Below are 12831 nucleotides of genomic sequence, written 5' to 3'. Positions count from 1 at the left end.
CTGTGGTGGCAGCAAAATCAGAGGCCTCTACGCCAAATGGCCAGTCGAATGTGGCCGGGTCAAGAGTGGACGTATCGTGCCATATGCTGTCATTGAAGTCGAATGTATCAAAGAAACCCGTTGCGCCTTTGGCAGCCAACGTCTGTGACAGAGCTGGTGTTTGAGACGAGGCCGTCGCGGTCGTCCCTCTACGGCTGGACTCTCCATTGCTTGCGCGCCATGCGCACTGCAGATTCAAGCGCTCGCAATGCCCGCATCGTGGACGCTGCTCATTGCATCTGACCTTGCGTCTCAAGCAGGTAATGCAACCATTCTTCGATCTTGCTGGCTTCTTGATGCGATGAGTGACGTCTGCTATGCCATCAGGTGTTTGTGACATCACCGGACGGTGTGAACATCGCTTCCAGAACCCGGTGCCGCGAATGGTGACTCGTCGATGATAAAAGCTTGTACAAGTTTTGGTATTGAACTGTAGCGAAGGTAGCGAACTTTGTGGCGTGGTGCTCGGCAATCCTCCCCGTCTTATTGTACGAAGTACAACATCTCAAGTGAGCATGAATTGCAAAATATACACATCGTGGCATCAGGTAGTATAGAGCGTTGAATGGAAAGTGGGTAAGATGCTCGGTGCCATCCTGGACGGCTTCAGGCACGACCGGGCTTATCAAAAGCGACAGTACACGGCTACAATCATGTCTACTACATCAATCAGTCCAGCCCATGGTACCAAGGCTCTGCAAACAACTCATCGGCCAGCCTCTCATCAATCACTCGAAGACCGAGGGCTTCCTACAGCTCGAGCTGGAACAGAGCACAACACCGCTTCCTCCCCAGAATCGTCATCGCTGTCCGACTAACACAAAGTTTATTCCACGCACGCCTCAAACTCCGACTACTCCGCCAGTCGAAGACTAGAGCTCTGTCGAAGACTCTGCCGCGATAGCTTAGAATATATGTGACCAAGAATGGTGTGACCGACTTTCGTATATATTGGACTTCGACTTTGTCCGGTCGTGGTGCGTGTAGTGCGAGCCTGGCGCGAACAGCATTCTCAAATGCCGCAGTTTCTGCTTCCTAAGCTGTATCGGGCCGGCCATCGACGTGATCATCACCAATCCTCCGCGAATAGACCGAAGACGAAAGGTCGATGGGCTGCGCAGACACTTGTCGAGGTAGTGGAGTAAATGGTTCTTGTTCGTCACGGCGGATCATGTCTAGGAATGCTTCTCCCTGCGGTGAGAACATTCGACCATCAGTGGACTCTGCTGGCGTCGCTGCTTCTGGCAATCTCGAAGGACCGGCGCGTGGTGGTGTCTGTACAGATGGCATGTCGGTAAATCTATGACCTGCAAGATGGTTGCGCACCTGCAGCATCTGCGGAATCGAGTAGACAAAACGCTCGGCGCCGAAGTGTCCCTGTCGCTCGAGCTGTCCAGCCTGATGACTGGGAGCAGAGCTGGGGAGTTGGCCAATGATGTCGGTCGCAAAGTCTCTGTACCTGATGATCGGCTGTAGTATAGCTGCCCGCATGTCAGGGGTGATGCGCACGCAGCGTCGATTGTAAGCTTCGCGCATATTCCGATCCCGCCAGGACGTAAGCATGGCAGCGGACCCAGTTCTTGAGGAGTTGTCCACGGCTGTACAAGCGGTGCTCGGAAGTACAAGCGCGCCTCGGATGGTAGGTCTGCCTTGTGCATCGCGAGCCAGCGACAAAGTCTCGCGAACAAGATTCTGCCGCTGGAGATCAGGACCTTCAGCCTCCTCCTCGTTTGGGTTATGCTCTCCATTCGCAGCCTCCACCGAATCTGCAGTTTGTGAGGCTGGGCTGTGAGGTATTTCTTCAGGATCGTCGGTGCGATACTGCTCTGCAAGCCTTTCCGCTCGTCTCGTGAGGCTGGTTGTCGTGAACTGAGTACCATGAGGTGGTATGTTCACAAAAGGAGCATTTCCGGTGGAGAAAAGCTCATGAGTTGCCCTCCGATAAGCAAGTGGACTTAGATGTGCATTTTGCGAGTTGACATCGTAGACCCTTGCAGCACTTCTGACTGATTCGAAGCATCGAAGCTGACCATACGGCGGTGTTTCCGGTGTCCACAGCAACGGTAACTGACCAGGACGATTGCGATGAGCTAGACGACGAGATTGTCGCATGGCGACTCGTACTCGTTCTTGCACTGCGTTGATGCGGGCATACAATGTCGCATCTTGCTCAACTACCCCAGCCTCGCGTATACGATTCAGCTGTACGATGGCAGCCTGACCACGGTCGAAGATCGAACGCTCTGCAAGGCCAGGAGTGTCGTCCGAATATGGTGCGTTGGCGGCATGAGATGCGTTGTAGTAGTGATACCCATGATGTGGCGTAACAGGATCACGTGCTACATCGTCCGCTGGGGTATCAAGACCTAGCTCCTGAGCGCTGAGATACTATCCTGGCGGACTAATGGACGCAGGCTCGAACGAGGGAGCCGTAGGGTCAAGCCGTCGCCGGAAGGAATCGTTATCCCTCGTAGTCATTTCGAATCTCAAGCTGCTAGGGTGGCTCAGGTATTTCGAGTGAGTAGCTCACTTTTCGAAGGCGGCTGGAGCGATCGCAACTACCACGACAAGACTCGTAATGATAAGGCCACATGCGACGAGTGAGACCAGTATGATGCTGCCTCTCGATGCTGGGAATTTACCGCGAATGACGTAGTGCTGAGACTCGAAATAGCGATGGAAGCCAATGAGGAGGATGAGTATAGCTGAACACGAATATGTCAGCTTCGTCTTCCACAGCTCGATGCGACACGTTCAGGTCGCAGTAGGTGGAGGAGGAGGGCACGTACATATAGCGAGAAAAGTAGCGCCCAAAGGCTTGCCAACGTGGCGAAGCGGATGTGTGCTAGCGGGCGATAGAAGCTGTTGTATTGGAGCTGCTGACGACGATGTTGATACGAACTCTGCTTCGGTATTCGAGTTATTCGAGGATAGCGAACTGTTCAGTCTGAAGAGCTGTGTTACGGCAATGCCGATCGATGCGAAGGAGAGACTCGTGCGGAGCCAGGCGAGGAAAGTCCGCTCTGTTGATGTGTCAGTTGTAAGAACTCACACGTGACCAGTGTTCGAGGGCAGGAAAGAGGGATACTTGAGCACTTACCAAGCGCGAGATGATCACGAGCCACACTTCCCTTATTCTCCAACTCGACACTGCCGTACTTCTCCACCAGACTCTTGAACCATCCTTCCTGCTCACTCTCATCTCCTTCTTGCTCCGCACCCCCTTGTGCCTGCCGATCACGGCGTGAAATTATACTAGCATTTGCACTTCGAGTACCTCCACGAGTCTTACTACTTGTACTTGGTGCTTTCCTCCGTCTTGGCACATCGCTCGTTATCTCTTCCTGCTCACCATCATATCCTGCTGCTTGCTGGTGTGGCTCATCCTCTACTTCACCAGCCATGGCCCCATATGTACCTTGTCTGCTCGTGCCGCCAGCTGATCGATCACGTCTGAAGATCGCTGTACTTTCGTCCGCACTGCTATCACCCAAGTCTCCACTCATCCCAGGCCTCGCCTCGCCATGCGGGCTGACTGATGGCGTAAGCCGCTTCGCCATCGCAGACCCGCTGTAACTTCCTTGTCGCTCTGGCTTCAATGTTGGCAGGCTTGGCGAGAAGCTCACACTTCGCTGTCGGTCTGGTGAGACTCGCAAGGCCGAGGTTCCAGGCAATGTGGCCTTAGGCGGTGAGCTACGAGTCAGGGCAACTCCTGGTCGAGTATCTGTTGGTGGTGGGTCGTGTAGTCGATCCCATGGACTTCGCTCTTCGTCCTGTCTGGCCCACGCCGGCAGATCTTCACTTTCTGCACTGTCCGATTCGGCAGGCACGTGCGAGGTACTTTTCGGCGAGGAGCTGTACGTATACGGGTTCCTCCTCACTCCATTCTCAGCCGAGAACTCAGCTAATCTCTCCCATGGACTTTTTCTCGTGCTTGGACCACTCTCGCCGAGGCTGAGTCTCTTGACACTCTCGGGACTTGACGAATATGCAGGTATGCTCGGCTTACTCAGATTCGCTAGAGTCCGCTGTGCGGGGTCAGACGGGCCAGGACGAGGTGTGGTCAGGGAGTCATCCGTATCATTCCCAGAGGTGGGATGAGACTGAGATGCTTCAGAAGCGGTAGAGTTTGAGGCGGGTGAACAGGGTAGTGGCGCCATGTTGGTATGGCGTGCTATGAGCTAGGGTGAAAGCTTATTATCCGGGCATATAATAATTTTGACCTCGTCTTGGATCTTGATATATCGTCGGTACGATCTGAACAGTGTCCCGTATGCTCGTCAATCGTTCTTCGGCAGATATATATGCACACGCGGCCTGTTGGCGTACGAGCTTCAAGATATGGTATCGAAGCGGTACCAGGAGTACATATTCTCCGGGCAGATCCGCAGGCACATATCGGCTTTCGCTACGGTGAATATAAAAGAGCTGCCAGTAGCAACAGCTGCGGTGAGCGAGGGGCCTTTTATTGCGTGCTTACGCTGTGGATAAGGTGAGGGAGAACTAGAGATCCGATATGCGAGGTGCACGAGCGGGGCGGGTATTCGGCTAGAGTAGCTGGTAGATCGATCCTTGGCGTGGGATGTGAGGTGTTAAGGAACAAACGCAATCTGACGACTGGCACAATGTCTAGCTACGTCTCAATCTCAAGACTGAGAAGTTATCGGCGGATGTTACGATCGTCGAGTGCACAGAGAGAAGTGAAAACACAATCCGGAAGAATCATATCGCGATTTGTGGCGTAGACGCTAGCGCCATCGTGTTACATAAGCACATATATCTCGATGTTTCACTGAGTCCTACAAGCTCTCATATTGACCACTAATCATTGCGTGACAGAATCGGCAGCAGCTTGTCGAGACATGCCGTCATCAGACTATGGGAATGCGGTGGGTGGAGGCCTCAAGCTCAAAGGTGCCAAGAATGCTGGCATAAAGAAGAAGAAGAAGTCGCAGACTGTGAAGCCGTCTGATACTGCCCTCGCTATCATCGACAAGGAGCAGATTGACGAGCCTGACGATGTACAGAAAGTGCTTGCAGATGAGGATGTGGATGGAGCGCTGACCAAAGAGCGCGAGGACGATACTAAGCAATATGGCAAGACCGAAGCACAGCGCCGGTTCGAGGAGCGGCGACGAAAACGAGTGAGTACTCTAGGAATGTCCACGATACTCGATGCTAACATCGCATAGCTAGACGAACGTCTTCAACGCGAAGGCATCAAGACGCATAAGCAGCGGGTCGAGGAGCTCAATAAGTACCTGTCTGGGCTGAGTGAACATCATGATATGCCGAAAATCGGTCCTGGTTAAGACTTTCATTTCCCTCCGGCAGTGGGTAGCCACTGTCATTTGAGGCAGGACTTTCCTGGCATGACTGGCAGTCTTTCCCGTGCGATGTTGTTTTTTGAACACCACAACATCAAACACGTCACATACCAGTTTTCAGACGTTCGTACAATCATCACTATCGGCGAAATCCTTTTCATAGTAGCCATCGGCCTATTCATCACACTTTCACGACTATCGCATAGTGGAATATCCAGGATGGCCGATCAAAGCTCGAAACCTGAGGGCGAGCGCTTGCTCGAATGCATGATATGTGCAGAGGAGAAACCACCATCAGCTTTCCCACTTGGACTGTGTGCCGCTCGTTGCTCTAGGAAGACCGCCATCTGCACCTCGTGTGTGCGTAGGTGGATGAGATCCGACTTGGAGAGGACCCAATGGCGCCAAGCACGATGTCCAAATTGTAGCGGAGTCTTGACACCCGCAGACATTAGTCGCCTCACAGACGCCGCTACATCGACCCGCTTCAACCAGATGACGATCCGACACTCCCGCAACGCTGATAGCAATTTCTACTGGTGCACCAACCCGTCGTATGATGAGGGGAACGTGCACTACAACCAGGATCTTCCCATGACATGCCTCAAATGTGGCCATCATACCTGTGTTCGACATCTCATCCCCTGGCACTTCGGCAAGACATGCGAAGCATACGACAATGACCCCGAAAGGCAACAGCGAAATAGGAAGCTCAACGCTGAGCGTATCGCGAACGACACGCTGATAAAGAAGATCTCAAAGAAGTGTCCTAGCTGCGGTGTAACTCTACAGAAAACCGATGGGTGCGATCACATGACCTGCCCCTGCGGCTTTCATTTCTGCTAGCGGTGTTTGAGGGAACAGTTCGGGCCACATGAGGTTCATTGTCGTAATGATGACAGGGATATGGAGGACGCGCTGGTATTGCAGCAGTTTCACGACAGTAGAGAAGCGGTCGCCTCGCGGCAGGACTGGCGGAGATGGGAGGCACCGGAAATCACCCCGACGGACGCAGCTCGTATGGAGGCAGCAGAGGCAACACTGCGGGCTGACATGGAACGCGCACGTGATCTCCACGCCCTCTTTGGCAATCAGACCAACCATCGGCCGCCTCGATCGGATCAAAGAGATCGGAGACCCAGGACAATGAGACACCACCATCCACGAAGCCCTGGAGTAGGAGCATTTCCTCACACAGCGCCATCCTTCGCACAAATTGGTGAAGAGGATACCCGTGCTATTGCTGGAATAGTGCGCCCGCGAGATGACCGTTTGCAGGCTAGCCGCGACGTCGAGGAAAAGATCGCTCGACTCCGACGAGCCATGGTTTTCTGGACGCGGCCCGAATTACCACCACACTGGACTCCGGGCGGTGATCATAGTCCATCTGCGTCCGCGACAAACGCGGCTCTAGCAAACCTTCCGCCCTTATCCTATCGAGATCGCTCCGGCTCCGGGAGGACCTCTCCAACAGTCTCGGGTCTCACTGTTGGCCTACATGTTGAAAGCCGCAATGCGCCATCCAGCACGAGAACAACTCGCAACATGATCGAGAACGACCGTCCGCGCTCCTTCACCCGTGCGCTGAATCCTCGCCGAGCCGACCGACCTCTCCCGAATATAGGCGCCGTCACAATAGCAGACATGGAAGCATAGTACGCTGATCCAGATGCCCAAGACCTGGACGAAGACCTTTTCAGTACATCTCCTCATGATGGCAGCAGAAGAGGACGGTGAGGATGAGAAAGAACGTTCAAGACTCTGGATGAAGCAATGAAATAGTCGATTCGCTACTCTGTGCGCTCGCTCGCTTATGAAATGCATGATAGATAGCACAACGATTAAGAAGATTCAGCTCAGCATTATCATCACCTCTTCAGCCATCTCACTTCCAAGTAGATCGGTAGGTCGGTAGCGAATGCTGTAAGCCCTGTCGTGGTATAGCCATCGTGAATGGCACTTGACAGGATGAGCACCATCGTGACTCCGCCTTCGCCTTCGCCTTCTTGCAGCCAGCGTACCAATACAATGCACCACCCTCGCACGGTCTAGTCGGCAAAGAGAATCTGACAAATCAAGTCAGCCCAAGCAGATTGACCTCCGTGGGCGCGCATTCCACCTTATAGCTCTCGCGCCTCGCAGACGTCTGGTTTGACTCCTAGTCAGACCTCACACTGTAAGTCCGATCGACCACCACCCCTTCATTCTTCAACCTCTGCATCTCCAGATCCTCGCTGAAACTCGTCTTGCCGGCCCCATAGCCGCCGCCGGTCTGATCCTGCGCGCCGAAGTCGAAGCCTTGGGGGTGAAAATGGACGGCGCCGTGGGGACTGCTCGTGCTGCGAATCATCATCTTACCGCGATCGCCGCTCGCTGCTGTGTACTGGTATCTGCCGGTCTCGCTGTCGAAGTCGTTCTCGACGAGGGTGTCTGTTGTGTCGTTTGTCTTTGTGCTGCCGTAAGCCTTTGCACTAGAAAGGTCTGTAGCACCGACTGGGATGGCACGGTGGAAGCGTGCGTCGGGGCGAATGACTTTGTCGTCGCCTGTTTGAGCGCTCGCCCACATCCCGGAGAGGGGGAGGAAGATGGCCACGACTGTCTGTACGAGGGATTGGAGCTGATGGCCTGTGGCGTAGTCACCGACGATGGCGAAGATCACTGTGACAATGTTAGCTCGGATGTACTTCCGCAAGCAGGATAATACTCACTTGGTACGATCATTGTCTGGCAGCCCATGACGAAGATGATCTGCATCGGTCCGAATTGCTTCATGTTCAGCTTGCGTCTGAGTCGAATGGCAAAGGCAAGCTTCGTGACGAAGATGGCGGAGAAAAAGGCGATGGCGAACACAGTGCATGCATTGCTAGCCCTGCCGAGCTGGCCCAAGAAATGGAATTGATCGGTTGTCTCGTCCAGTAGGCCGATAATGTTGTACTTGATGTTGTAGACTGCAAGCACGAAGCGTACAGTGATCACGGCCAAGGCAACTGAAATCGACACAGCAAGGATGCATCGCTTCCAAAGCTCCGACAGTGTACAGCACACGATGCGGATTTGCAGTACCAGCGAGCTGAAGATGGTAGACATGACGAGGACGCCGAGGACTTCTGTGGTCACAGAAAGTCGCGTGGCCTTGATGACACCTGGATCGTCTGCCATATAGTAGAAGAGCTCCCAGTTGTAGAAATTATAGAACACGCCAGTGAGTGACACGCACCAGAGAACGCAAGTAATGAAGATGAGTAGCAAAGCCGTGATGTTGAGCAAGAAGACCGCGCTCTGTCGCTTGTCGCGTTTCGTCATGAGAAGCAAGATCAGGAATAGAAGACCTGTGATACCAGCCTGTACACCGAAGACGACGCCTTGGGTGGCGATGAGTCTATCGAGCTTGAGGACGTCTGCCAGGCTGGCTGGTACAGCTGTGATAGCATCGGGTGCGGTAAGAACGAAGTCCTGGTTGTAATAGTCGAAGGTAGGGTCCTTTCGCCACGATTCGTTCTCGGCCATGGCTCTGAGATGCGTGAGTTTGTCAAGTTGATGTGATGAGGTAGTTGTTGTTGGGCTTTGCTTTGAAATGATTGAGCTGTGTCGTGTCCTTTGAGATGCTGTTGTTGACGTCCTTGCTTGGGCGAGGACGGAGCAGAAGATAGATGGGTAGATCGTCGTGTGTGTCGAACAACGAAAGAGCGTGACAGCAGACCAGATCCTTGAGACTGGCGGACTTTATGTAGTCGCCAGAACGATCGAAAGAATATAATGTGGTGTTCAGATTGTCCAGCTGCAATGGTAGGCTGCAGTGCCTTCGTGGTGGGTGAACGAGTGCACAATACTAGAGGACAATGTCAGAGATTGGAGGTGTGAAGAGTCAGGATAAGAACGTGAAGTGAAAGTGCAGGTCATACATGCTATATCCGGCGAAACAGGAAGGAGCAACGACGGCTCATTAGATCAGACTTCCCACCTCATGTCTCTTCACAATGCCTCCAATCGCCGTAGCGATACGGCTACTCTGTCTCTCTCCGTCAACAGCGTAGATCGTAATGCTCATCTTGCTGTCTCTTGGCCACATGTGCCTTCCGTCTTACTATTGTTCTCGGATGGCGCCGAAACGCCACCTGCACGGGAATGGCGGCAGCAACGATTCATATTCATGCAAGCACGGATGTGATGGTACTAATACACTGAATGAATGTAGATAGATGTGTCTTTTGGTATGATGCCTATATTTTTGCTGATGGTGCATGCTCATGTACATGCGACGCATGTTGCAGAGAGGTGAAGTCGAAGATGTAAGCGCGGCCAAGGAGAAGTGGGTCCTTCCTTGAGACACTGCACTTCGATGGCAATCACGACCACACCACTCCACCATAAACTCGCGATATAGTCTTCTTCTCTTGATGATGTGTACATACCAATGTCCGGGCTGGCAGATGATGGAACCAGCAATATTATCCTTCGTTGTATGAACACTGCTGGCCTGCTACACGATTTCGTCGTGCCTTCTCCCGACCAACCAGCAACAGAACTCCTACTTCTCAAGAACAAGGTACACTTTCATGCTGCTGCCTGGCGGCGTAAAGGCGAAGGGGTGAATGACGTTTTGTGTCAGTTTCGTGAGTTTGCGACTTTTCAACGTCACTACACGCGTTAAGCTGATCGATGCCTAGGAATGATCGCTGGAGAAGACGCACTCTTGTTCGAAAGTCGCGCCAAAGACTGCGAATACACAAGCACTATACAAGCAGCGCCGCACCTGTGCGGTCAGCGAGTCCGGACTATCAACAGCAGTCGTAAGGTATCAAGTGTCATCAAACTACAGCTGGGAAGCACGATTCGCTTTCCCAAGCTACGCTTCCAGTTCATAGTCATGGCGGTGAAGCATGTCAAGTCCTGCGCATCGGAGCAGAAGGCAACTTCGTCTTCCGAGGCGGCTATGGACGGAGCAAATGACGATGATGACACGATTGTCGTAGCAAGCAAGCAGGCTGGGGTCGAACCAAGCTCACAGCCAGATCAAGAGGAGATCCCTGCGACTGTGGCGCGAGCTGGAGACGTCGATACTGACGCTGAGACTGAAGCTGAGGATGGAGACGATATCGAAGAGGACGATGAGACTGAGCCTGAAGTCGACGACAGTGTGTTCTCTACTAATGGCGCCGACACATCGTTCAAGACCCCTGCTACCGCAATTACGACGGTTGACACACTCCAGAAGTCTCCGAAAGTCGACTTAGAGCTTGGTAATGATCATTATACCTCCCAGGATGATGATGACCTGGATCTCAAAACGGACATGGTCCCTAGCAGTGCACGTCACCCAGATCCGCACAGCCCTCTCACGAAGAAGTCTCAAAGCCAAAGTCAACGCAGACTTGACAATCCTGGATCTCATGCTGCCAAAGTCACCGTTGTGTCGGATGAGCTCGGGGAGGACATGTTCCCATCGGACCCTATCCAGCTGAAGCCCAAGAACACTTACGGTGGCAAATCACGTGCTTCTACGCCACGAAAGGCGCATCCGGTTCTTGCCAAGCTGCCCGGCACTATCGGCGACGAATCTAATGTCTTCAACGGCTCAACCGCCTTCGACGCGAAGGAAGCGAGTGAGGACGACGAAGAACAGGACCGGATCTTGAGGGAAGGCTTTGAAGCTGTCGACGCCATCCAATCAGCATTCCCTACGACGTCTGACAGAGACGAGCACACGACTGCCGCTGAAACTGCAGCACGCACTATAGGACATCGAAAGCGCAAGGCCGCCGCTACTGAAGACCTTGCAGAGGACGAGGCAGTTGTGACGCCACCTACCAAGAAGCCCAAAGGTGTCCCAAAAGCTGCATTGTACGATGAGATTGAACTACTTCCACAAAGACGATCCTTACATAACAAGCCTGCTAGCTCTTCACCACGCCCGCAGCAGTCAACCGAGCGTGTTTTATCCCAAGACTCTGCCGAGAACATCACAGTCGCACACTCTACTGCAAAGTCCAAGTCAGCGAAGACTGGTAAAGCGTTACAGAAGTCGAGATCCAAGAGGCCATTGACAGCTCAGGTCATCATACCCAGCTCAGCCCGAGCAACTCCAGCCTCTGATGCCGGCATTGCAACTGCACTTGAGGGAAAGATACCAAAAGTGCTGATTACGCAGAGTAAGCTGAAGGAAGACGAGGATCTGACCAAGTGGCTGAAGAAGCATGGCGCAGAAGTAATCGATGTCGTTCCGAGCAAACGCACAAATTTCGTTTGCGTCGTTCCCGATGGCGTATTGCCAAGAACAGCAAAAACGCTGCGCTCCATGGCCCTTGGGAAGCGTATTGTCACTGAGGACTGGCTCACGGACTCCAAGCAGCAAGGTCAACTTCTTGACCCTCCGGACTACATTCACTCCTCTCTCGAGGATGACCAGGGCATAGATCGCGGTAAGGTCTTTGCTGGCTTCACGATATTCTTCACCACACAACTCACTCGCGAGTACGGCAAAGGCTGGAAGGACGTCCAAGCCCTTGTTCAGGAAGCAGGGGCTTCGCTCGTCGAGAAGGGGTCAGCTACCAAAGGCGAAGAGCGCTCGAAAAGCGTCAAGGCTATTGTGTTCATTGGGAGCGAGGAGAACGATCCGGATGTCACGAGGCTGATTGATGGGTTTGGGTTTGTGGTGTATCATAAGGATTTGATTACGGAGAGTGTGCTCGCTGGGGATGTGGATTTAGAAGATACTGAGTTTGTGCTTATTGCTTCGAAGAAGGTGGTAATGAGGAGGAAGAAGACGACGAGGTCGTGAGGTCGGAGTGAATTCGATGCCTGTGACCTGCTGAGCATGATTTGAAGGCATGAAATGATGGTACGATGTTGAGTGCGAAGGTTACTTGAAGCGTTACAGCAAGGTGTTGGTGGGATGGGAAACATGGGCACACGGGAAGGGCAACACTTGCTTCGCCTATGCGATCGCATGAGATCATGTTACGGAGTCTGATAATGGTGTAATGCTGTGTATATTTGTCGATGGAACACGGAGTAATATGTTGCAAACATCACCCGCTCTCTCGGCTCGTGGTACCCAGATCCCTCACAAGTAGCGTCGGTGCGTGGGTCTGCCTCGATCTTGCAAGACTATTACCGCTCGATGGGGAGGCTACGGACGTACACCGTGTATCGACCTTAGCGAGGCCGACATGTGGCGGGAATGGACGATGAGTACCTTAGTGTAGAAAGAAGCAGACGGCGTGAATTTCTGCGACCGAGATTCCCAAATTTCAGGAGGTGGCTTTTGATATACAGAAGGCCTCCCGGACAACGTAGCTCGCTTACTCCCACTAGCACCGGCTCGTGGCCGACGAATGACATTTCGCTCTGCGAGACGCATTTCCCTTTGCTCCTACGGAGGACTCATCATCGTCTTCAAAAGGGCATGAAGCGCCATGCCGTAATCATGAATCCAAGCCTAACTCTGGTGGTAGACTGGCAATCT

The 12831-nt window shown here is 53.1% G+C and overlaps 5 protein-coding genes across 5 annotated transcripts; 3 read left to right on the top strand and 2 right to left on the bottom strand.

Annotated features, from left to right (window-relative positions):
* Positions 1-1074: 1074 nt before the first annotated feature.
* LTS14_009275 (uncharacterized protein) lies at positions 1075-4199 on the bottom strand (the record flags this gene model as incomplete). Its single annotated transcript, XM_064841958.1, has 4 exons — positions 1075-2419; positions 2570-2744; positions 2829-3062; positions 3140-4199. 4 exons carry the CDS (start codon positions 4197-4199, stop codon positions 1075-1077), a joined length of 2814 nt encoding a protein of 937 aa, XP_064690468.1.
* A 702-nt stretch (positions 4200-4901) lies between these two features.
* On the top strand, positions 4902-5351 carry LTS14_009274 (uncharacterized protein; the record flags this gene model as incomplete). The annotated part of the gene is made up of 2 exons (XM_064841957.1): positions 4902-5183; positions 5232-5351. The coding sequence occupies 2 exons, from the start codon at positions 4902-4904 to the stop codon at positions 5349-5351; spliced, it is 402 nt and encodes a 133-aa protein (XP_064690467.1).
* Positions 5352-5861: 510 nt separating this feature from the next.
* On the top strand, positions 5862-7022 carry LTS14_009273 (uncharacterized protein; the record flags this gene model as incomplete). Its single annotated transcript, XM_064841956.1, has 2 exons — positions 5862-6169; positions 6269-7022. 2 exons carry the CDS (start codon positions 5862-5864, stop codon positions 7020-7022), a joined length of 1062 nt encoding a protein of 353 aa, XP_064690466.1.
* Positions 7023-7524: 502 nt separating this feature from the next.
* STE2 (pheromone alpha factor receptor) lies at positions 7525-8873 on the bottom strand (the record flags this gene model as incomplete). Its single annotated transcript, XM_064841955.1, has 2 exons — positions 7525-8024; positions 8075-8873. 2 exons carry the CDS (start codon positions 8871-8873, stop codon positions 7525-7527), a joined length of 1299 nt encoding a protein of 432 aa, XP_064690465.1.
* A 907-nt stretch (positions 8874-9780) lies between these two features.
* LTS14_009271 (uncharacterized protein) lies at positions 9781-12144 on the top strand (the record flags this gene model as incomplete). The annotated part of the gene is made up of 2 exons (XM_064841954.1): positions 9781-9979; positions 10034-12144. 2 exons carry the CDS (start codon positions 9781-9783, stop codon positions 12142-12144), a joined length of 2310 nt encoding a protein of 769 aa, XP_064690464.1.
* Positions 12145-12831: the final 687 nt, after the last annotated feature.

This window comes from Recurvomyces mirabilis (assembly GCF_035927965.1).
Source record: "Recurvomyces mirabilis strain CCFEE 5264 chromosome Unknown scaffold_30, whole genome shotgun sequence".
Taxonomy (NCBI): domain Eukaryota; kingdom Fungi; phylum Ascomycota; class Dothideomycetes; order Mycosphaerellales; family Teratosphaeriaceae; genus Recurvomyces; species Recurvomyces mirabilis.
The sequence above is the reverse complement of the archived record's forward strand: the minus strand, read 5'-3'. Positions and strand labels throughout refer to the sequence as shown.